Source organism: Monopterus albus, unplaced genomic scaffold (assembly GCF_001952655.1).
Source record: "Monopterus albus unplaced genomic scaffold, M_albus_1.0 scaffold507.1, whole genome shotgun sequence".
NCBI lineage: Eukaryota > Metazoa > Chordata > Actinopteri > Synbranchiformes > Synbranchidae > Monopterus > Monopterus albus.
The window spans coordinates 93,990-119,776 of record NW_018128387.1 but is presented as its reverse complement, the minus strand read 5'-3'; the positions used below and the strand labels follow the sequence as shown (position 1 = coordinate 119,776).

Sequence of the window (25,787 nt, the reverse complement as noted above, 5' to 3'; positions counted from 1 at the left end):
TGTTTATTTATTCCACCCCATTTATAATTGGAGGCTAGGCTAAATAACAAATCCCCTTCCGTATGGGGTACAGTTCAATAACAGCACCTCTCAAAGTTTGAAAAACTGAGCAGTATCACAGTCACAAAGGATATACTACAGGACTGTTACATTAGACAGTGTTACTTTTAGCTTGTGTACCTAATAAACTGACACCTGAGTGTATGATTGCATAACAATTATGTAGTAAGGTCTAAAATGACAATCGGATCCAACCTGCGGGCCACGAAGATACATACATATGATCTCAAGCTAAATTGTTAATCTAGATAGTGTAGAAGACAAAATATATGCACCCGGTTTCATCAGAAAACAGCTACTCAAGTAAATCAGCATCACTTGAATGGCTCAAACACTACAAGGTTGCGTTGAGATATCATGTGCCTTAATCCATAGAACCGTTCATCCTGGGTCAGTGACATGTTAGCTTTTTACTTTATACATTTTGTCTGGTATATCTGCATCTGTACAGAAATCCAATAAATCTGTTTTGTATACAAGTGTTTGTCATCATATCTAGGTAAGCTTAGTCTTCCAGGTTTGTTTACCCCTTTTTAAAGCTCTAATGCCACAAGCTCAGAAGCAGGTTGTGAGACTGCATTTAAAGCTCTTGAATGTTTGTACTCTAGAGGTCCACGACAAATAACATTCTTAAAAAAATGTTTAAAATGGTGAGTGATTGTATGAAACTGAAAGTTTTTTTTTTTTTTTTTTTTTTTTTAATACAATTTATGCAGTTTGCAAAATACTTTGTCCAGGCACAACTACTGCCATTACCTCCATGGGACACCAGGCCATAGCTTTTCTTTATGTAAAGATGTTTAAAAGGAATCCCAACTACTAAATTTAAATATACGATGTAAAAAAAAAAAAAATCCTAATCCATTGTCTTGAACCTGATGTCTACAAAAATATAAATTCCTCCAAACGGGGGTGGAGGGAAGGATGGTAGTAACTGAAATGTAACCATGACTCACCTTCATTCATTTGTAAGGCTATTTATTGTGCCAACATAAATATGAATGCATGTATCCACACCAAATAGAATTGTTGCATTCTCAAAAACTAACAGTTCACCTTACAATCAAAGCAGTTTTATCTTTAACACAAGATTAGTGCTCAAAAGCATTCCAAAGTATTATATGGCAGCTTAGCAGAACATATAACAATACTACTCCAATTAAAACTGGGTAAACACGTGGATACTGACAAAGGTTTTGACAACTATTACTCTGCAAAGACACTTCTAAGCAGATGGCTGTCCTGAATAGGAACTGAAATTAGCCATTAAGTGAAGGAGGACCTGCTGAGTTGGCTCAAAACATTGATTCCATCACTGAGCACAAATACAAGAAAACTGAACTTGAACCTGTTTAAATAAAACAAAGTGTATGCATTTTATAACCTCTGTCAAATAAAACAAAAACAATGTAAGGCTGTTACCCCTCAGGCTGCTGCTTGACAAAACAGAACATCAGCAGAACCTCCACTGTCAATCGGAGAAGGGCGAGTTATCTTTGACAGCTGTGTCTCTAAAAAGGAAGGAAAAACGGTATTTTGTATTAGAGAAAACATCACAGCCTGTAGCTGCAAAGGGAAAGTGCATAACTTGAATATGTCTGAGACAACAGCATCACTTACAAAAACCATCACCAGTAGAAAACAGCATTTCTTCTGAATACACACTGCCATCACAATCCTGGAAATTTATCAGCATGTAATGTCAGTGCGCCAGTGATGATGTTCCATTACACTTTGTTTCAACACTAATTGGTTTCAATTCTTGACTAGGGCCATAGTTTTTTGGACAGTATTCAGTGACAAAATACCAGTGTACTGCACTGATTTTCATTGTTTTACCAGAATCACTCTTATGAATGCTCAGGTGGTACAATGAAGTTTACTGTGGAGGAGTTTGTGCAATATTGCTGTATGTAACTTTGGATCACCGTCCAGGGAGCCTCTCGTGAGAACTGCATAACGCTTTACAGCACCAGACCCTTCCGCTAGCTCAGTATTCACACATGTAGAAACAAACCCCTGGGCCTTTATAGAGTTTTGCTATTTTTTCCAATGAGAAAGTAACTACTTAGATTGAGAATATGTGGTCAGTCTATTAAAGTAATGCCAATTTGAAATGTCCACTGATGTTTTTTCAGAGCTGTGAGGACCCACTAGTGGACCAAGCAAACTCTCCTTAGCAGGAAGCTACATCTCATTCAGAGCAGAGTCAGCAAGGACGCTGGTGTTCAAGTTGCACGTTGAGAGTACAGTGTCCTTCTGTCCTCGGGAATTTGGACTTGCTGACTTACTACAGTCACCTGCTGTGATTGTGAACAAGCTGTGCGACAGGACATGGACTAAAGCACACATGTAGTACATAGTATGACATATAGTCAGAAGACATCTGTCCCAGAGACCTATGTTTATATGGCTATGAACTGCAAGAGACCAGGCAAGGGGAAATATTGAACTGGCTTCATTGGCGAAAGCTAAAATAACTCTGTTGGGGTTACTAACTATTAACAGAGGTCTTATTTATTTACTGTTTATTGTGCTCCGGTCTGCCACTTATTATGTTTGTTCAGTGGTGAATGTTTTTGGCAACACGTCAAATTTGGTGACTCCTCTGAAGCAGCACCATGAGAAATTGAGTATCACTACTGCAAGGAAAACACAAGCTCAGTGCAAATGTTGCTCCCTTCATCATTTAAACTGCCTTTCTCTGGTCATTGGAGCACTTAAGAGGCCTAGTAACAGCTTGTAGCAGTATTCTATTTTTAATGTATTTTTAATATATTTTGTTTCATTTAAAATATAATTATATTTTTCTTTTGTTTATTTTTCCTTATTGTACTGCAAATGAATCAACCCATGATTTCCAAACAGATCAGATAAATGCAGTGTCATTGCGTCTTTTTAACATGCTCAACAATCACGGAAGTCTCTTCACACATTCATGTGAATATTTATAGATTACAGCTCAGCCTTTAATTGCATTATTCCAGAAAATCTTTTATATAAGCTGATTGCAGCTGAACTAACTTAATCGGTGTTTTTTTTATCTACGATTTCCTACAAAATGGGAAACAGGTGGTTCAAATCAATAACCACTTTTCTGATCTACAAATGGTGAACATCAGAGCTCCACAGGGCTGCTTATCTCCACTGCTGTATTCCTTCTATGCAGATGATTCTCATGACGACTCATTATTTAAGTTTGCTGATGATATTACTGTCATGGGCTGATAACATACCTATATGATTCAGATTTATTATATAGCACCTGGATTTAGTTCTTAAATTATGTTTGCTGGTTTTTAAATCATGTGTGACTGTTGTTATTACTGTGGATACATACACAAAAACAAATTCCTTGCATATTTTTATGCTTGGTAAATAGTTTGATTTGATTTATTACTGTATTCACATTTGGAAATCAACCCTGTGAACATATCAGAATATTAGTTATTAATTCTTTGAGTGGTTACCTCTTTTTGTTTGGGTGGTGTATGCACCAGCTGCTCGCTGTCCACTGTTCCAGCTTCTTGCAAAGGGTCTGAAAAAGCAAGGAGATATCAGTATATTCAGGCATACACACCAGCAGAACATGATCTAGTCTGGAATTATGTTTACTGTCCAGCATGTAAACCCTTGTTTAAAAAAAAAAATAAAATTCAATATAGACATTCTCCAAAAACAAAAACAATGGGAGCACATTTTTTGGCTATTAATAAAATGTTTAACTGTAAATGAATTGGCACATTTTGTAGTTCATCGAGTCCAATACCTCTGTAGATCTCTGTTAAACACGCCCCCTCTTCAACTTCAGTCATCGAGTTACCCTACAACACAACACATAACTGAGACTTCAGTCTTCTCTAAAACAGACATGGACCCTGTTCTTTACATGTGGATTAACTAAGCCAGGCTAACATGCAGATATCAGACTAAAATAATTCTGCTAAATCTCCATTTGGTACTTTGATCATCTTAAGGATTGATATGTTAATTCTGGATGAAGTTATCAATAACAATGTGTTTTTTTCTCCAAATTATAAAAAATGAGTTGGGGGGAAATGATGAAATCCATGCTAGATCAGCTGGTGTTGATCATGTGATTACATTTGCTTGAGGCAGGTGTGTTGGACCCTTCTCAGAATGCACTGGGGCAATAGATTCATAGACATAATCTTCATTTTACCACTGTCTTTGTTCTACATTGTGCTTCACAATGTTTTCACTGTTTCTATACTGTTAAACAGATTTACCCAGCCAGTGTGGTTACACCTTGATGTTGGTGTACGATTTGTGAGGTTTTTCCCCATTAGACATGTAAGCCTGCTTACATGTCTAATGAAAACAGTCAATGAAAACAGTTTCAAAGCAAAATCACTTTTGTATTTGCGACTGAAAACAGCTCTGAAAGTGGACAGAAATGTGGTTCTACCTTACCTTGTTAGGAATGGCCTCAGTCTGTACAGAAGGGTCTCCAAATTCCATTTCATTCTCTGGGGATTCTGGGAAGATAATCACAGTCACACACTATCTACTGTAATCACACAACAAGACAAACAACAAAATGTGTCTGGGCCCAGGGGACCTGTCTGTAAACTATGCTGATGAGTTGCTTTGGAGTCCTTGCTAAGAACCAGATGTCTGTCCAGTGGTAAAAGCACAAAACATACTCCCTCTGTGGTACACTATGATAATAGCTTCTCCCTCAACATACACCCTAATGTTTTAACATATTAACATTGTAAGTAAGACTGTGGTATTTATTATTGCCCATCTTACATTTTGTGCAACAGGTCTTAGAAATGACTCACCAAATGATTTGCTCTGGACCTACAATTTAAGAAATGGCACAGTTTTAATATAAGAAAAAAATAAGCAGTTTTATTAAATGGAAATGATTAACATTCAGATATATATTAAGGCAAACATCTAATAATGTATGTATACATAGAAAAACAAAAGATACTGCAAGCGCAACAGAAGTGGTTTCAGAAGGTAGACTCCTTCACTTTTTGCACAGTCATTTAAATACCATTTGACCAACTTCAAGCGGGCGTACATATGGATTTACACTTTTACACAAAGTGGCCACTGTTGAGATGGTTGACTTCTGGCAAGTTCTCCCCTCTCTGCAGGGGACATCTGAAGTTCTATTACATTGACTATTGGGTCACCTCGGTTTACGCTTTATCTACTGTCTCTTGAAATTACAATAAAGCTATGGATTTGTCAATCATCCTTTTCTGGGAAACACTCTAGTGATTCCAAACTTCTTCCATTTCACAACTGCCACAGAGGTCTATAGAGAATCTGTGGATCTTCTTGGTTTGGTTTTTGACATGCTGTGTGAAATGTGGAACTTACAGATGTCTGCCTTTTTAAACTATGTCCAATTAATTCAGTGGACTCCAGTCAAGTTGTAGACATCGCATAGATAATTAAAGCAAACAAGATGAATCACATTGTCATAATGTGTTTTTTAGTGCTGACTGTCAAAAGAGCAGTTTCATTCATTTTTAATCTACAACATAAATTAGTCAAGAAGTGAAGGGGTCAGAACATTTTCTGAAACCAGTGTACAATGATTAAAAGGTTTCCATTCTTATGTACAGTACTGCTACTACAACAAATGCATTTTATACCTCGTTTGATTATTCTCCCAGGAAGAGCTTCCTGAAGTTTAAATGAAGTTTGTGTTTTATTGATCCTGAGCTGCAACTACCCCAGAGTTGCAGCTCCCAGTGAAAAACACTGCAAATACCTCACAAGAAGAAACAATGTGATGCAAATTACCATTTGCTCTGCTGTCATCCTGCTGAGACACACTTCTCTCGCACTGGTGACGTTAACATTGTCACTTGGCTCATTTGAAACTGCAGTGTAAAAGGAGGAAAAAACAAAAGGCAAAGATCACCAATAATTCACTACAGACCAAAAAAAAAAAAGTGTATTTCTGGTGCATTTTTAGTTGTTCATCTGACAGCAGTCTAATACCTGTGCAGACATCTGTCAAACAGGCCTCTTCAACAAAACAGGCCACCTCTTCATCCTTATAACAACAAAAATGGCAAAAGACATTTCAGAAATCAGTTTAGGAGTTTAATGTATAATTCTTTGCATTAACATCCATTACCATATCTGGAGGGGGAACTGTGCAGGCTCGTGGCTTGCTGGCTGCTGTATCAATGTCAGCAAGCAAGGCTGCAGAGACAGGGTGAATAGAAACAATGATCAGACACATGATCAGTGCTTTGTTACTTATGAGCAGTGGAATAACCAAAAAGTCTCTTATCCCATATTCAGATAGTGTCCAGCAGGCTAAAAAATGAACGCCAAAATAATAAAATGATTTGACCTACCATGCTTTTGAATAAATGCTGAACTACTGGTTCCAAAAATGACTTGTTTGTACTTCTCCATGTTAATTTCACCTATACTATGTACTAGGGGTGCAAGGGTACACAGAAATCATGGGTTGGTTCATTTGCAGTACAATAAGGAAAAATAAACAAAATAGAAAAATAAAATTACATTTTAAATGAAACAAAATATATTAAAAATACATTAAAAATAGAATACTGCTACAAGCTGTTACTAGGCCTCTTAAGTGCTCCAATAACTAGAGAAAGGCAGTTTAAATGATGAAGGGAGCAACATTTGCACTGAGCTTGTGTTTTCCTTGCAGTAGTGATACTCAATTTCTCATGGTGCTGCTTCAGAGGAGTCACCAAATTTGACGTGTTGCCAAAAACATTCACCACTGAACAAACATAATAAGTGGCAGACCGGAGCACAACAAACAGTAAATAAATAAGACCTCTTATCCATTGTTGTACTTCACAGGAAGATGAAGTGCTCTCAAACAGGTGAAATTAATGGTAAGGGATGTCTTTTTGCTTGCATTGGTCTTCATGTTCGTAGCCAGAGGCCTGGCTAAGCTCAGCATGCTGTGTGTGTTTATTGTGCTCCGTTCTGCTGCTTAATATGTACATGTGGGAACAGATTTGAAAAAAATGTGGGTTGCACGCAAAACAAGCCTACTGCTACCTACTACTATTAAAGACTGAAAGCTGGCATTAAGTCCTAAAGTTCAGTACAAATATTTGGACCTTTACGCCCCTAGTATGTACACAATAATATGAGAAAAAATAGAATTACCACTTTACATTTCAGTGCCTCCACCAACCAGTCAAATTCACAGGAATGGGACAGATGTGAGGTCACCTACCTTACACATTCAACCATCAAAATCTAATTAGCTCATGCCTGAATCCGGCATGGAGGCATTCAAAGAAAAAAATCTGAACAAAGCCTGAAGTGTCTAAACAATTTAAATGGCATGATAGAAACCAACTTTAATATGTACCCTCATGATGAGCCAAGGTTTCCTCTTCAGTCATCAAGTCAATCTAAAACAGACAAGTTAAACATGTTAAACTCATATTTATCCATCAGAAGTACCAAAGGTAAACTGCCTTATAGGTACTATATTACCATTGCATTACCTTGATATGTGATGTCACACATGGCAGCGCCTCCTGTGGGATGCCATCTCCAGCTTCAATTTCCTGTTCTCTGGAAGCATCTAAAAACACAACAATGCTCCAAAAAAAAAAAAAAAAAAAAAAAAAACAACTCCTACATGGCAATGTACTTTTCTTTATTGTGACTGTACGCAACTTGTATACATGACTGGAACTAAGTGAGTATAAACCAAAAGGTGCCGTCTATTTTTTGGGGTTTTCTTGGAAATTTAAAATCGCTTGGATTTAGAAGCCTTGTATTATGAGCCCACAAACTCTGCAGTCCCAGTAATTTAAATCAGGTGCTGCGCCTTATCAAAATGTTTATGGCATGGAATGGCTCTCCTTTTAGAACAACTGATGAAAACATTAAAAAAAACTGCGTTCTTTAAAACCTCTAACTGATAAAGAGAGGAGTGACTGCCCTAAAATATGGACCCATCTGCCTTTTACTGGAAAATTTGGAAAACAAATCTTCAACAGATGTCTCTCAAAAAGAAAAATCTAACCAAAGAGAATGAGTTTATAACAATATGGGACTTGATTCTCAGTTCTGAAGTTATAAGGAGCAGATTTACTGATGTTTAACCATGAAGGACATTAGGAAACACAGGGAGGAATGCAGATTTTGACACAAATTGCAGCAATGAAGGTTTTAAACTACCTTAAATGCCTCCATGACCTGTGAGTCACTGTGCCACTGCTGGCCCGACTCCTACTGCTGACCGTGTTGCTGAGTGGGCCAACACAGCAGGCAAACAACAACTACTAACTCCATGTTGTTTCTACAGCCCCTGCATGGACCTTCTCTGTCCTTTCACCTCATGCAAGATGTTTGCTTTGTGCCTCTCGTCTTTAACACTCAAAACCTATGGAGTGTTGTGTTATTTGAAAGAGGAACCACTCACCAGACAACTGCTGCGCAGGAATCACAGGTGAGGGCAGCAACTTGGCCTGAATCTGTAAGAAAACAAAAGGGAAGAATAAACACTTCTAAAATGTCTTTTTTTTGCCACACTGAGCACTAAAAGACTAACTGCTTTGTACAGCAATAAAGTATACTGTAGTTTAACACTCTAAATCTCAACACCTCACCTATCTAGCTACATAATTTTCTAGCTGAGAGGATTTTTTTTCTTTGTTAAACATCCCTTTTAAAGGTTTTCCTTGTTCTGTGGAGCAATACATCCCACTTCAGGTACCTGCTCTGAATTTTCAGAAATCATATCAACTGCCTCATGCAGATCAGTGCACTCCTTGTGAAGAACAGCTTCACATGAAGCCTTTAGACCAGGGGTGCTCAATACGTCGATTGCGATCGACCGGTAGATCGCAAAGGCAGTGTTGGTAGATCGCGTGCCATTCAAAAATAAATTAGATGTATCCGGCGTAAAACACATGCCAAATGTTAACATGCGAATGGTCCGTGTGACGATTCACTGTGGCGACCCATAACAGGAAAAGCAGAAAGTGACAATCATTCATATATAGCCTACCACCCATCCTCCCTATGTCATTTGCTACTTGACTGACATGCAGGGCAGCCAGTCTGAGATCTTGTCTTTTCTGACACACGAGTCACCAAGCATGCACAGCCAACCGCACGAGCTACTGCAAAACTCCAGTGAGCAAACTACCTTGTCAGCCTTGGAATTAATTTATACTAAAGGGTAAAATGAGTGGGGGAGCCGAATCAAGTAAGAAACCAGAAACGTACCGAAAACATCTCGTGGAATGGGAGGACTTTTTTTGCGACGTTATATTCGAAGTGCGTTTGCTTAATCTACCAATCTACCATCACTATTCCAAAGGGAAATGTGGAGCGGCACTTTCAGACTGTTAATAAAAACTACGACACTCATTCACACATTTATTTTGTGTGTGTGTGTGCGCGCGCGTAGTATTTTTAATGCAGGTTGATCATTTTGACTTGGTCATTTGAAAAGTAGCTCACAAGGCGAAAAAGTGTGAGCACCCCTGCTTTAGAAGAAGACAATGCTCAATTAGTTTTCATCAAGTCTGACTACTCATATGTACATTAGACAGCACACTCAAGTCATAGAACAGTCAAAATCTACACATATAGTATATGCATACAGTATACATAAGTGTATGCAATGTCACTGTCTCATAATTTACCATTTGCGGTGTTGCCACTCTGGTAGGAGAGCTGTCTCTTACAAGCACAATCTCGCTGTCAATGCTGTCCTTACTTGGAGCTAGACATCCAAAGAAAGTATGGGGAAAAAACAAAACAAAACAAACAGCAAATGCAAATTTACCTTAACACAATCATTGACCACAACTAGACAACAGATGAAAATCAGCTGTGAGTCAACTAAAAGTTACAAGCAAATACAACATTAGCTAATTGTTACTCTTTTCCAAATTAACATAATTTCCATGAACTTATTTGCTTGTTCCTCCTTTTGTGATTAGTAAGAAATGTGTAATAAAGCACACCAGCCAAACATAGGCAAAAGGAGGAAATGTGTTGCTTACCAGAACAAACCATGTCAAAGCTGCCTCCTATGTTCATCTCTTCCACTGAGGAATCCAAGTCTGTTGTTGCGAACTCTGACTTGTCTGTGGCCTTGTTGAAGTTCTCATCCAGTAGAGAATTTAAGTCATCCGGCCCAATAGTGTCCATCACTGAAGCACCCTTCTCTTCTGAGCCTTTGTCAGTTTCGCTAACATTCTTGTCACAACCTTGGTCAACTTTGTTAAGTGGAGATGGCATAGTTTCTTCTATAACACTATCACATGACAAAATCTCTTTGGGTTTAGTCCGATTTATAACCATAGCAGGGACTATGTTCAGTACTTCAGTGGAAACACTTTCCTGAGATCCAACAGCCATATCATATTCTGACAAATTCTGCTCCCTCTCTTCTTTAGGGGACTCAGCAAAAGACTGCAAATGAACAGAATCCTCAGGGGGTTTCCTGGTCTTTGGACTACCTGCTAGTTTGACTTCATTTGCAGTGTGAAGGTCAAACACCTCATCACTGAGCTGTTCTTCACTAGGGTCTATCAGAGGGTGAATGTGAGTTACAGCAGTATCCATTTCTTGGCTTTCCAGATACTCTAGTTGATCCTCAGGTAGTGCAGCCTCTTCTACAGCCGAGTCACACTGCAGTGGTATTTCATAGGACGTCATCAGTCTAACAGCATCAGGTGTGTTTTCTGTTGTGGAGCTCTTCCACCAGGTTTTCATCACCTCGTTTATCACGTGGCCATCACACTGCATCTGCACAAAGCACTTGATTTTTTCTTCATCTCTTGCTACTCTAGTGATAGTCAACTGTAGCAACTTGTCTGCAGTAAGTGTGTACAACTCATCTACTGCACCACTATCCCAATAACCACAGGATGAATCAAAGCCTTCAAGTTTGCACAAAAATGCTTGTGGAGGAGTTTCCACCAAGTCAGGGGCCATTTCCCTCACATCTCTAATGTTGACTTGAGACTTGTTTCCATAGTCCACAAAGAGAACAGACAGACTGTCTCCATCTTTGTCGATGACCTTTGCACGGTACCAAAGATGATCATCTGAAAAGAGAGCAATGCAAGGGCTGCCAGGGGAGAGAAAGCCTGGATCTACACATTTGTGATCAGCTGCAGTACCAATGTCTGAGACAGTTAATGTTATCTTATCAAGCTCTTCTGAGTCAGCACACTGACACCAAATGTTCTGAACATCATTTATGCTTGTGATGTAGGCCTCTAATTGTTGTCCCTCTAAAAACTCTTGTTGATAGTAATGTAGAGAACAGAGGTTCAGTGGCAATTCCGCTGAGTTCTCTAGCAATTGCCCTATGTCAGAGTTCTGGACAGGTTCTTCCCCAACTTGTTCAAGTTTTTCTGAAACGATTTCAGAACCATCATTTGAACATCTAGTTGGTACTCTACACATAACATGTACATCACCATCTTCAAGACTGACTTCCCACACAGATCCTGACTTCCTGACAAAGGTGCACTTGAGCACTTTTTCTCCATTACCCCCAATGTCTTCTTTGAAAGTTGACACCACTTCTGGATCAAGGACTTCCTCCTTTGCAAGAGCTGCAGCACTACTCAGCATGCAGTGCATGCTGTACACAGGAAGCTGCAACAAAGACTTAGGCAGACTCCATATCTTGGAAATTGGCATCATTGCTGTATTACCAAAATCAACAAACTCAACTAGAGCCATTGTACTGGTGTGAATTTCTCTTACAACTGCTCGGTACCATGAGGAATCATCTTCAAACTCTGCTTGAACAACGTCACCTGGATGCACATCTTTAAAGCCACTGGTTTTAGGGGTTGATCTGGAATCATTAAGACTTTCTGAAATGGAGAGTATTTCACCCTCCTCTTTGACAAGCTGAACATAAAAACTCAATGGGCTGTTGCAATGTGAGATATAAACATCTGCTTTCATACCCACTGTGATAGATTTTGAGGGTAAGTCTGCAAGTTTAGGGAGTTTTTCAGCATTGCTTTCTTTCTGTGATTCGGGGCCAAGTGACCTGGAATTGATCAATTGTTCAGCATCTGTGGTAAGATTTTCTCTGGGGGTGACAAGGGCACCTGTTGGTTCTGAACCACTTTGTGTCCTTTGATGAGGAGGTCTGTACATCTCAAACGGAGAAGGTTTACCTTTCTGAAGGTTTTCACAAATGTGGTGCAATGGCTTTGGTACAGACTGCAGATTCAGATCTGCAAATTTTAGCTCATCTTTCACTCGATGTGCTGGTTTCAGGACAGATACACTACTTTTCTTGACACAAACTTCCATTTCTGTAGCTTGTTTTGGGCTAGCTTTTGGAATCTTTTGCGCATGTTTTGCTGAAGCTTCGAGTGATTTCTGCCTCTGGTAGACAACCCGCTCTTCTGTGTACATCTCAATCGGAAACACCTTCTTGATCTTTGAATTAATCTGAGTGTTTCTGTGATACAACTCAACCAGAAGTTTTCCATCAGGTTCTCTGGCCACTACTAGTGCTCGGAATTTACGTTCTGTTGCACATGTTTCAAACCAGCTGTTCACCTCACTGGAAACACTGGCGGGGACGTCAGAGAGACTACACACAACTGCTTGCACAGGCACAGACATTATGTCACTGGCCTCTCTGGGAACTGGGAGCAAGTCAGATTTGTCCACCTCAATAGTGTCACCATAATCAACAAAGTGAACTAGGATTGCTGGCTTTGTGGCCTTGATCTGTCCCCTGTACCACTGCCCATCAGTGTACTTAGCAAAGCACAGTGTTCCAAAGACTGTTGGGAGAATTACATTTTGTATCTGATGGCAGAGATCGCTCACTTTGATCTTGAGATCTTTCAGTATATCAGCATTTCTCTCAAGCTGGCAGAAGAAATGACTGACAGAGTTCACACATGTCACTGTGACCTGTTCCTCTGTCCCTGTTTTGACATTGTGCGTTGAGTAGCAGTATGTGTCAAGATGGAAAGATGGTCCAGAGGCTCTCTTGGGAGGTGTACTTTGGACAAGATTGACCATACTGTTGGAAACACTCTCAAAGGGAGTTTCTAGATCCACAACATTGTAAACATGTTTCTGCTCACTGTACATGACAGCATATATGGTGCACTTTAAAATCACAAAGTTGGATGTAGCACTTTTAACAAAGTTGTGGAATCTTGCTAATGCTTCTTCGTGCCACTCATTTGTAACAGATAAGGGATTGAGAGGGTTTATGAGACTGCATCGAAAAGCTTGTCCTGGTAGAGTGAGCAAATCTGGGCATATCTTCCTCAGGTCATAGAGGGAGACAGTCTTGGTCTGACCATAATCAACAAACAACACATCCACATGAGGTGTTTCATGTTTTTTAAGTACAAGGGTCCTGTACCACATTTTATTATCAGGGTGGCGAGCAACACAAGCTGTTCCTGCAAAAGCCTGAAACTCACTACCTTCATAATGAGCCTGTATGTCATGCATAAGCAGTTGCAAGTGCCCTGCATTTTGCACTAGTTGGCACCAGAAGTCATTTGGGCTTATGATGCATGACACGTTGACATCGAGGAAACTTCCAATGGGAACCCTGAACTCCTTGAATGTAGGATTGTTTTCATTACTGGGAGGCCCATGAGTGTTTTGGGTCTGGAATGATATCCCACTGTTCCTGTATACACCTGAGATTCTTGCATCTGGATGTTCTGCAAGAGACAGAATGGCAGGGTGCATGGTCATCTTGGCTTTGGGCTGTGTATGGGTTTCGGCTCTTTCAGCAAGGTTAGCGTTGCACATCAGTGTACTGAGATCGCTTTCTCCCTTTGCTTTTGGATCTGTTAGCTGGACAACATAGCTGCCATCATGTTTTGCTATCACATGTATATTTAGTTCTTTATCTGTGACTGCTTTAATGAAAAACTCAGAGGCACCTTGGCTCCAACTTGCATCTTTAGGTCTGACACCAGCCAGGGTGCATTTCAGTGCAAGCCGTGGCAGCATTTTTAACTTCTCAGGAAGAATCCTGATGTTAAGCCTGTCAACCACTTCGGTGATTCCATAATCGACAAAAAACACCTTGATTTGCATCTCACCAACTTCAGATACAGTTGCCCTATAGAAATCACCATCTTTTGCCTTGGCAGCACAGTAGAGCCCAACATTTGGATTTCTCACAAGATCATCTGAATCTTCATATAAATGATTGATACTATCCATCACTTCCTCCAACTCAATGGCATAGTTCTGTGTTTGGATCCAAAACTCTGATGGGTTGGAAACATGCTGAACAATTGCCATATGTGAGGAATTCAGAGGGAGTTCTTCAGCTGGAAACTCGTCTAATACTCCGTTCCCTTCTTTTTCCTCTCCAGTCTTCCCAGGAGTTAACATCTTTCTTTGGATTCTTTCTTGCTCGTTTGGATGCCTGTGGCCATATGCAGTGCTACAGAGGGCATAATCTACAAGTGAGGTCTCACATTGCAGCAAACTGCTTTCCTTGGCCCCAAACAGGATGTTAAGGTTTGTGTTTTCATGCCCATAGAGTGTAACATAGTAAACACCCTCAGATATGCTCCGATACTCAAATTTGGCAATCACTGTCTTACATAGGAGAAGGGTCCTGAGATTGTCAATCTGGCTGGCTTTCCATCCAACCCCTTTGTCAATGATTCCATGGAGGGAACAGAGGTAAGTTACAACAGGCATCCTGAAGAACTCTCCAGCTAGTGGTCTTATGTTCTTCACGTGAACAAACTGTTTGGTTCCATAGTCAACATTCAACACTTCCACCACTTTGTTAGTTGGGAACACCTTTTGTAGAACAGAGCGGTACCACCTGCCATCATTTCCTTTCGCAGCACAAGGAAAACCAACCATTTCTGGACCTACAGTGCAACTGGCCATTCTGCCCTCACAGCACTGTGTGAGCTGTTCTGAGAGTTTCCTCAACTCCAGTGAAAAGACCTTCAATTGGCAAAAGATCTGCTGTGGATTTGTTACTTCTGTGACAATGACAGTCTCCATAGCTCCCGCCGGCAATTCTGGGTACATGAAGAGCACTTGCTTGTGCAGTTGCTCAACTTCTCGCATTGAAAGCTGAGTCTCTGTTGACACTTCAGCTCCACTAGGAGACAGCAGTGATATGTGTACAAAGTCATGGAACATGTCTGGAGATAGCTTCTTGGCAAATCCCATCTCATACATTTGTTTGGATATACAAGGGATGTGCAGAAGAAGCGTCCTGTGGGGAACCAGTACATCTTGCACATGTGCCTTCACAGATTTCCCAGTGAAAGATCTCAAAAATTCAAGAGCGACTGGAGACCATCTGTTCTCAGGTGAAAGTGGTAAAACATTAGCTAGTACACAAAATTCCACTTCAGGTAGCAAGTGGAAGTGCGCCTTCTTACCCCATGCCAGCTTATTTGTAGTGGTGCTAGATGTCATCCCTTTGTCAATGAGGTACATACTGTATTTTGAGCCATTTTTTGAGACTATGCGGGACCTGTGCCAAGTACCATCTATCTGAACCAAGCACTGGTCTCCGGGAGTTCCTTCAAACTCTTGAAATGCATTTCCTGGAGACTGAATGTCTTTGGCCAGACATTCATATTCTGCTGTCTGCTCCGGTCTAAAATTCCCCCAAAACTCCACAAGCACACAAAGAGGATGCAAGTTGACCCTTGTTATGAGAATTGTTATATGTGATCCTTGTGCAGGGAGTCCTATGACTGAAGACATTTTGACAGCTTCATGAATTCCACACTATCCATAATTTGTCACTTCTCATCAACAATGCTGTGTAGCAGTGAATGTTACCTGGAAAACATACAAGTACACAAAAACACACATTAAACAATACTGCATTCCAATATAACTTTTTGGAGACATTACTTGCATAACAAATTAAGCCACCCATTAAAAATATGTTAAAGCAATTTTAATAACTGTCTATAATTTTCCAAGTGCCAACAATTTTCAAAGTGTATTCAGCTCTCATTTTAGCTAATTAACACAGACACAGAGGAAATGCCGCTACATAAACACCATATTTTCCAATCCACTAATCTAGCTCACTGGTCTCTTCAAGTACTGATGCTTCTGGTCCTTACAAACTGAGAACCAAGGAACACAGAGTCAGTCACTCCTGTGTGCCCAAATAATAATGGCAAAGATAAAGAGTAATTTAGTGTCAGCCCTAAAAGATAGCCAGCCACCCTAGTCCCAGGCTAACTTAGAACTAAGGAAGAAAACAAGGCTCATAATATGTGTTCTGCTGATAATGCCATGGAGAGAGCAATGAGAGAATATTTTTAGGGATATTTTGTTGTATTTACATTCATTTAATTTTCCCAGTAACTGTTAGAGTCTTGAAGAGGGGGAAAGGTTTTCTGTTGAGTGAAGGGAGCTGAGCAGTTTGACACTAAGCCATGTTTTTCAGTTTGAAAAAAAAAATAATTTGCCTAGAATTCAAAGAAATGTCCTACTTAAGATAGTCAAGAACTAAATAACTTTTTGCAACAGATAAATGTAGATGCCTATTTGACTATTAGCTATTACTATTTGACTCTTCTGTTCTAGGTTTTCTATGGTATGAAAATTTCTGGTTATCATAACATGCACATTTTCTTATTACCAGTATCAAAAAAATGCTATGCATTTGCATCTCCTTTCCTCACAGACTGCCTGTCAGACTTGGCAATTAGTGCCACACACACACACACACACACACATACACACACACGTGCAGCAGAGCAGGGTTGCAGTGGTATACCATGGTATGAAAAGTGATGGTTATTATACCATGCACATTTGCTTATTACCAGTACTGAAGAAAAAAAAAAACTCTATGCGTGTGCACCTTTCTTCCATGACTGCCTGTCGCAACAGGCACCACACACACACACACACACACACACACACAAATAGCAGACAGGAGGAGGCTGATAGCCCATCACCAAAAAAACATCGACCAAAAAAGGAATTTCAATCAGGAGCACGGGGTTGCTTTGGATATCCCAACAATGAACATCTTCAAGATCAAAGTATGTGTCATGTTTAAAACTTTAATCCCAAACAATAAAATGTATGAATGTATAAACATCAGCCATAGAATGCACCATGAAAATAATTTTCCACATTGTCTGGACTCATCTTGATCCCAATCTAACCTGATCATAAGCACACACACACACACACACAGAATATGAAAAGCTTTGGGAGACAGCTGTCCACCACAAGATGAAACCAGCCAAGACACCAGCACAAAAACACACTCAAACTTTAGCAGAATCATTCTGCAAAAGTGATTTCAAACTCTGCAGCATTTCCCATACACTGATTTATTTGTGGTGGTCGCCGCAATATCAACATTGGCCGCCACATAGATTTTCTATTTTATATATTTTAAACAGGCTAAATCTTATTTTGATGTACTTCCATGCATAGCACATATATTTGCTCAGCTCCATTTCTCTCTCACACACACATATTAATCTCTCTCACACAAACACCTGACAAAGGGCTGTCAACGAGCTCCTCCTCTCTGGGTTGGTGTCTTTAAACAACACTGTCAATTGCGGAGATCCAGCTCTTCTAATATATTATTACTGTAGCAACCTAGTAAGAATAGCTAAGCTAACACCAGAATACAGCTGTTCCCAAGGTCAGCAAGCTGTATACAGCATGGATGTATATGGACTGCTCTGCAAGTGGATAAAGTTTAGGAGAGTTCATAAACTCTGATGCTGAATATTTGCCCCATCAGTCCAGAAGCATATTGAAAAACACACATGGGAAAGCTGATCAGGCCAACTGGTGTGATTAGGGATCCAACTGATTCCTTTTGAATATTTACTGGCTTCAACGAGTGATGCTGAAGCAGCAAAAGAGGGTCAGGAAGAGAGAGTGTAGTGTGTGCAGCGCATAACATCTTGTGCACCTTGAGCAATGCTGATTGTAGCAAATTGTTGTGAGCAAGAAAAATGTAGTTATATTGTTAACAGCAAAGTCTAATGAGTGCTGTGTATGAAAATGAGTTGAATCCTTGTCAACTTGAGACTGAGACCAGCATTGCATGTGTCCAGCAGGATGAAGAAGGAGCTGAGCCAAAAGGCAGTCAGTCTACCCTCGAACCCTCATCTATGGTCGCAACCAGTGGGTTAGTGACCAAAAGAATAACATCCACGAATACAAGCAGCCAAAATGATCTTCCTTCGTAGGGTGGCCGGACTAACCCTGAGACAGGGTGGGGAGTTTGGACATCCGGAAGGAACCCGGAGTAGAAACACTGCTCCTTCACATTAAAAGGAGCCAGTTGAGGTGGTTCAGACATCTCATCAGATGCCTCCAGGCAGTGACGTGCGGTCAGGGGAGGCAGGTGAGGCAGAGCCTCCCCTGTCAGTCTTGGAAAGAAAAAAAAGTTAACCATAAAATATAATAAATGTTAATATTTGTCGGCTGGTGTGTGTTGTAGGCCCTTTTGCCGTTCAAATCCGATGTTGAAGGAATTTTTTTCAATAAAGAATAGCAGAATTTCCGTATGTCCTGTTCAAGTAAATGGAGGAGATGCGCGATGAGGCAGCACTTTGCTGTGTCTCTCGGTGGATCGTGTAATCCTCACAAACTGTATGCGATGCAAATAGTATGTCGCTGTCCCTCTATATATCACAAATAAAATGCTTTCAAACACTCTGATTATATGCTCTGCCTTGCCATAATCTGGATAATGTATAAAATGTAGTTCTGTAACGTGTTTAGGCTCGCAGATTAACCATAAAACCCAGTAAAAAAAGTTACTCGATGAGGCAAACAGTACGCCTGCCTCAAGGCAGAGGGCGCTAGTGAGCCCACAGATTCTTGTGCTACCTACAATCTTCTTCGTGCGTGTTTATATTTCCTTTACAATCCGCCTTATCAAAATGGAAGATTACATTTCCAAGCTGAGAAAATTCGCAAATCTGGACTTTCAATCAAAACATTTTTGACAGTCTGGACATTTTTGTCCAGAAGGATCTTCTTTATTGAAAACATTTGTTTTAATATTGGATTCGAACACTAAAAGGGTTTGTAATACATACTAGCTGACAAATGGATTTTGTGTACAAGTAAAGGTAAGACCATAAACTTTTATTATTTATAGTTAGAAATAAGCTCAACTGGAATAAATTTTAACCTCAAATTAAATATGGGTCACGTTTGTGTGAAGAATGCTGATGTGAGATATAAAACATACAGTTAACAGACAATTTGTTAACGGTTCATTTGTATTTGTAAATCTGACTGTAAAAGAGTCAGTGCCTCACCAGCTGTCAACCTCACCGCACGTCACTGCCTCCAGGGTGCCTCTCTCTGGAGGTCATCCGGCACGTCCAACGGGTAGGAGACCCCGGGGCAGATCCAGAACACGCTGGAGAGATTATGTATCTCCTCTGGCCTGGGAATGCCTCAGAAGCCCACCAGAGGAGCTGGACTATGTCAATGGGGAGGGGACGCCTGGACTACCTTGCTGAACCTGCTTCCACCGTGACCCAATCCCGGATAACCAGATGATAATGGATGGACTCAAACGTCTTTGGCTTTTAAGTAATGCTTTTCCTAATTCCAAGCTACAAATAATCACACTGTAAAAGTTTAATTTTAATACTTTACAAACAATTAATTGCTTGCTGTATTTTTTTTTATAAAATAATGAGAAAATATTAAACAAATACTAATAATGGCAAAACTATTATGGTAACTTAAATCCTATATTATATAACTGCAGAACTGAAGACTTATTTCACACACAGGTCAGTGCTCAAATATTCGTGTGTTCTTGAGTGTGCATAAACTTAAAGTAGATTACCTAAAAACAAATCCCAAATAATAAAACACAGATGAATGGCAGTATCTTTGTGAAAAATTCGTGGGTTTTATGAAGAAATTTTTCTTAAAAACAGCTGGTGAATGAGACCCACTGCTAGCAAGCTATATCTTTAGCTACATTTTGACTTTAATTGTATTAGTCAGGTTAATCGTCGTATTGACACGACCGTTTCCTTCATTAAAACTGCTGCTTTCACTACTTTTCTAGAGTTTACTTACACTTAAAACTGACTAACTTGGAAGTTCGGTTATATTATGTAAGCCAACATTAGCTAACTAAACGTCCCATTCAGATGGGGAATGAAAGTGCCGCCACAGTCTGATATGTGAGGGGAGTTCTTCTTCCCAGCTGAGATGGAGGTTTGACCAGGATTCACACACTTAGAAGACAGACAGCATTGAATGGCAGTATCTTTGTGAAAAATTCGTGGGTTTTATGAAGAAATTTTTCTTAAAAACAGCTGGTGAATGAGACCCACTGCTAGCAAGCTATATCTTTAGCTACATTTTGACTTTAATTGTATTAGTCAGGTTAATCGTCGTATTGACACGACCGTTTCCTTCATTAAAACTGCTGCTTTCACTACTTTTCTAGAGTTTACTTACACTTAAAACTGACTAACTTGGAAGTTCGGTTATATTATGTAAGCCAACATTAGCTAACTAAACGTCCCATTCAGATGTAGCTGTCTAGCGTTACTTTAGCAACTGCCTAAACATTTCATACTACGTTAGCTAATGTTTCGTCGGCACACCGACCATTTGGATTAAAACTGAAGTGGCAGCCTGCAGGTGCTAAATTACCTGTGGATAACATGATAATGATTCTGCAGTTTTGATTAAAACATTCTGTACTTAGCAGTAACTCACCCTTTTCTTCTATCCTGCCGATTCTTCTTGAACTCGATGATGGCGTTAACACAGATTTATCAACCAAGGTCAGACCGGCAAATCCAAGCAGCTGCCTCGCTGCTAACGTTATTTCCAATATCTTAAATTTAGCAGATTTGGCTAGCTAATGTTAGTCCACTTCCAGCGTATTTCTACAGGCAGATGCATATGTGACAGATAATCCGTTCAACAACTTCCGAAAGTAAGACAGAAAACAAACTCTACAGCAAAAGAAAAGGTTAGCAAGTGAGTAACGTTTCCTATCCTTTACCAAGCGCGTGCCAATAGCTCACAGACTTTCCGCCTTTTTTTTTTTTTTTTTTTTTTTTTTTTTTTTTTTCCCCCCCGCTGAACCCTGTCACAATGGGAAAATAAAAAAAAGTTGATTAACCTCTAGAGTCCTGAGCTTTGGAAACCCAAGCTGTGCGGTCCTCATATGAGGACGCAGGGACTCTAGAGGTTAAAATGAAGTAAACGTTATATTTTATGGTTTAATTGGTTAATCCTGCTTTGAAAAATGACTTAAAATTGTATTTTTATTGAAAGATTTCATAAATGAAACAACAGATGTATCCCTTATAGTGTATATGCACCATTACTAAACATTTCAAATCACCATGCTAGAGGTAACTACAGCGTGTCCTTTCATGAAGAATAATCAGAATCGAATATCAATTTCCAAACATTTATTAACATAACTAAACAGACCATCGAATAAAGCAATTTACAGAGCTCTGGGTTCCATCTCTATCTGAAGCCCTGACCTCAACAGCAAAACCGTTCAACTCGTTTTCAGGACGAGAAGGAACACTGTCCTCCTCCATTCAGTTGATTTTATACAATTTCAAATGTGCCATTGTAGGCTGGTCCGGTCCTCTCGTGCTGTTCTATTGGTCCATCTATCCATCCGTCCTCCTCCTGCATCTTTTCTGCTCCAATGGGAAAAGCAGCTTCCTAAAGATGGTGGAAATTCTACTGTCTGAATTCCTACACTCACTTCTTTCTTTGTTACACTATATGTGACATGGCTTCCCGTTTGGCTAATTAAACTGTCTTGCCTGTGTGTGTCTGTATATTGCCCTGCCTTTGAAGTTGTCTTCCTCTTGTTGGCTTTTAGATCTAATCTCTTGTTTATTACCCTTGGTGTCCCAGTGACCCCAAATTCCCTGGCCTCTTATAAGTAAGCAAACTTATGTGTGCTCTAAACTAAATCTTAACTATGATAGAATTACCATACGCAAACAAAGTAAACACACAGGTTGACTAATCAACAAGCATAATGTTAATCTTCTACTAATTAAGTTCTTAATTCATCAAATGTTAGAATCAACCTTAAAGTATGACTTTGTCAATAATTTTACCCAACATAACCTATTAATCCATGAATGCAAGACTCTGAGCCTGGCAGTGCAGATCAGTACTTTGACAGTGGAGTTAACCTTTCCATGTTTTTATTTACCACTGTAAGGGTTAGGGTTTAATTACCACTGTAATCCTAATTTTGAGTCCAGTTGTTCCATCCCGAAAACTGGAAATATCCAGGTTACGGTTTGGGGATACATGTCTAAATAGAATATTATTTAAAATATGGAAGATGTCATTTCTGTGGGAAGGAAGAATCTATAAAAGATGCTATATTATACTGCATAGCATATGAGGTTGAGAGGAGGGAGATTATTTAGAAATGTATAGATATAAAGGTGGTATTTGATCTGGATGATATTTTACAAAGATACTGTGGACACATTTTTTTATTCCAATATTTAAGAAGAACAAATTTGGTGGAGCGAATTTTAGTGATTATATTAAAGATTAGTGGTGTTTGTTATAGTTGAAATGTTTAATTATTAGAATTAGGGCAGAGTAATCCGATTTCTTATCACCACTCCTATCCAATTGGTGGCGGTAATGCACCTTAGGTTGGCTTGCAAACCGCCAATAAACACCATAGGAAGAGGAAGAAGAAGAAGAGGAAAAGGAAAAAGAAGAGCAAAAGCGGAAATTCCGCATTGCTGCCATTTTGACGTTAAGGGTGAAGAGCTCGGAAACTGCGTGTTTTTTCAGCGGCCTTATTTACAGAGCATTTACACAATGGCTATGCAAGCAGCGAAACGTGCTAACGTAAGTTTTGGGGGAAATGGGTGGTGTATTCTGTGATGAATATAACATAATGCTGTCTTGGTTTGTCTAGAAGCTAGCATTAGCATACGGTTAGCCGGTCAACACGCAAACTAATCAAAACAATTCATAGTGTTAAAACTTATCATCATATATATATATATATATCAGGAGTGGTTTCAGTACTTAGGAAACTATGTACATATGCAAGTATAACTATGGTTTGTGTGTGGATAGTATTTTATTTTATTGTTTTAATGAATTGCTTTAGCTGTCGACATGATTCCTTGTTGGTATAACGCTGCTGCATTCTCATAAACTGTTTTGTGGTTTACTTTATTTAAAAACATGTTTAACTTGTCTGTTTTTTGCAGATACGATTACCTCCTGAGGTGAACCGGATCCTATACATCAGGAACCTTCCTTACAAGATCACAGCTGAGGAAATGTATGACATTTTTGGGAAATATGGCCCAATACGACAAATCAGAACGTAAGTGTGTATGCCCTGTATTCTGGACCGTTTCCGTAGCCCTAAATAGGACAAAGGACACTTACTGTATATACGTTCTGTTGACTGATGAGGTGTGTGGGAGCTAGGGTAGCCACCCCTACAGTTGAATAAAAAGAGAAAACATCTGATCTGATATTTGTCATGTTAGTCACCTGACCATGGCTAAGAACTATCCTTACATCTAAGAATTACATAGAGATATTAAGTGTATTTAAACTGAATGGATTGTCTGTGTGATCAGCTTGGACCATGTGTTCATGCAGTGATCTTAGAGCCATACAACAACCTTTATATATTTGTAAGTTTTTATTTTATTTTATTTTCATTCAGAAGCTTAAATTAGTACACTATTTGTTCAGTTCACTGTGGACCTGAAATAAGCCTCTTTATATCATTGTTTGAATATACCTAGTAAGACATTGGTTTGCTTGTTCTTTGATTGATGAGCTTAATAGATTTGAATTTTCCCTCAAATTTGGGACAGCAAGACTTAATGGGTGACTTAAATGTGTTCACTGTTCCAAACACTTTTACAGGTTATGGGATATCCAGTGACATCTGGTGGTGAGGTTGCACACTGCTATGTTGGCAATGCTTTCATACATTGTGTTCAAAATTTTCAAGAAGGCTGAATACACACACACACACACACACACACACACACACACACACACACATTAAGATGTGCAACACCATTTTATTTGGTTGGCCATCTTGGCCACTCCAAGCATCCTTGGAGAAGTGCAACAAAAATTGAACAGCAGCTGGCTTGACCTGGTTTTTGCAATTGACAGCTCCCTTCACCACAGTGAACCTTAAAACATCCAATTTCTTCATATCTTTGCTTCTTTAACTATGTGGATTCATGATTTTCTCCTTTTTCTTGTATTAAAGTTTAACTGTGATCCTCCATTCAACAAGTTACAGTTCTTAACTCATGACAGTGCTCTCTCTTGTTTCGAAAGTTACTACTTTGTCTTCAAAATGTCTCCCAATCCAAGCTGCTACTTCAGCATGAAAACATTAAATTCATGCCCAGTGTGTGGTTTGTTTGTTCTGGGCTACTGTTAAAACCATTGCGGTTCAACATGGGTGTCTCAATGATAGGAGACCTGCTCCTATGTAAATATAAGAGGAATCATTCTAAGTTAAGTTTTTTTCTGGTGATTTTGTATTAATGAAAACATAATTGTGCATACTATAGCTCATTTCTGCTAATAAATCCTTCTAGACCTTACAAACTGCACCTTTAACCTTTCCCTAAACAGTTGTAGGACTCAACATTATGGTCTTTCAACCAATTGCTGTGTTTGTTTATTTTTTTTCCCCCTCTCTTCTCAGGGGGAACACACCCGAAACAAGAGGAACGGCTTATGTAGTGTATGAAGACATCTTTGATGCCAAGAACGCCTGTGACCACCTCTCAGGTTTCAATGTCTGCAACCGTTACCTGGTGGTCCTCTACTACAATGCAAACAGAGTACGTATGAGCATTATAGTATCGGGTCATGTATGGTCAGGTTAATAATTTGATAAATGACATCCAATGTTCTTTAGGAAATATGAAGATTAAAATTTTTAAATTATTGGAAAAATGAACATGCATTCTAAGTTTCCTGTGTTTTACCAAATCTATTTCCAGGCTTTCCAGAAAATGGACACGAAGAAGAAGGAAGAGCAGCTGAAACTTCTGAAAGAGAAATATGGCATAAATACAGACCCTCCAAAGTAGGAGGGTCACAGTCTGCTAGAGAAAATTTCTTTACAGTCTTTTTCACATGCATCACATATTTCTACAGCCTTTAATTTAAAGCTAACCACCGTCTGCAGTCTGAGTTGATTAGTATAAACTATCTGAAGTATATGGTTTCTGTAAAATAAATGTTCCTTTTTTTAAAAGTTTGTGTCCAATGGTTTGCATACTGTAGGTGTACAGTAGTGGAAATGCTGTCCACTCTTGAACGAAGATCAGTCCAGAAGCTTCAAATGACTTGCGATGATGTGTTCACTGGGGCCAGAAACATGACTGAACTATTTTGATTTTAAAAAAAATTACCTAGCATCGTCTAAAGTATGACAGTGAACAGTATATATGTTATCTTTGTATTTTGGATTGTTGGTCAAGATAGAAAATATTTCCAGATGTCACCTTGGAAATTGTGACTGACACTTTTCACCATTGTCTGACATTTTAAGTGCTCGGGCATCTAGCAAGACAAAGTCTGTGAGCCATTTGGAAATGTTCGGCCATAAGATTACAATGAGATGTTTTTGTAATGCTTTTAAGCTTTATTCTTAATCGGAAGTCTTTTGAGATCTCTTTTTTTTTTTATGAGGCATGGTTCAAAGG

General features: G+C 39.3%; 2 protein-coding genes across 4 annotated transcripts; one reads left to right on the top strand and one right to left on the bottom strand.

The window, feature by feature from the left end:
- Positions 1 to 1,021: 1,021 nt before the first annotated feature.
- On the bottom strand, positions 1,022 to 21,108 carry tdrd6a (tudor domain containing 6a). 3 transcript variants are annotated; one of them, XM_020588168.1, is made up of 16 exons: positions 20,785 to 21,108; positions 10,083 to 15,867; positions 9,720 to 9,799; positions 8,489 to 8,540; positions 7,563 to 7,642; positions 7,424 to 7,466; positions 6,417 to 6,500; positions 6,191 to 6,258; positions 6,052 to 6,106; positions 5,851 to 5,930; positions 4,869 to 4,887; positions 4,495 to 4,559; positions 3,830 to 3,884; positions 3,531 to 3,598; positions 1,681 to 1,738; positions 1,022 to 1,571 (listed from the first exon to the last, which is right to left on the bottom strand). In XM_020588168.1, coding segments are annotated over exons 2-16 (6,516 nt in total). In that variant the 5' UTR covers positions 15,790 to 15,867; positions 20,785 to 21,108; the 3' UTR covers positions 1,022 to 1,569. The 3 variants fall into 3 exon arrangements, with proteins under 3 accessions (XP_020443824.1, XP_020443826.1, XP_020443825.1); XM_020588170.1 differs by lacking the exon at positions 6,417 to 6,500; XM_020588169.1 differs by lacking the exon at positions 1,681 to 1,738 and having other exon boundaries at positions 20,785 to 21,107.
- A 1,681-nt stretch (positions 21,109 to 22,789) lies between these two features.
- On the top strand, positions 22,790 to 25,336 carry sf3b6 (splicing factor 3b, subunit 6). The gene is made up of 4 exons (XM_020588175.1): positions 22,790 to 22,926; positions 23,298 to 23,416; positions 24,779 to 24,917; positions 25,080 to 25,336. Exons 1-4 carry the CDS (start codon positions 22,897 to 22,899, stop codon positions 25,167 to 25,169), a joined length of 378 nt encoding a protein of 125 aa, XP_020443831.1. The 5' UTR covers positions 22,790 to 22,896; the 3' UTR covers positions 25,170 to 25,336.
- Positions 25,337 to 25,787: the final 451 nt, after the last annotated feature.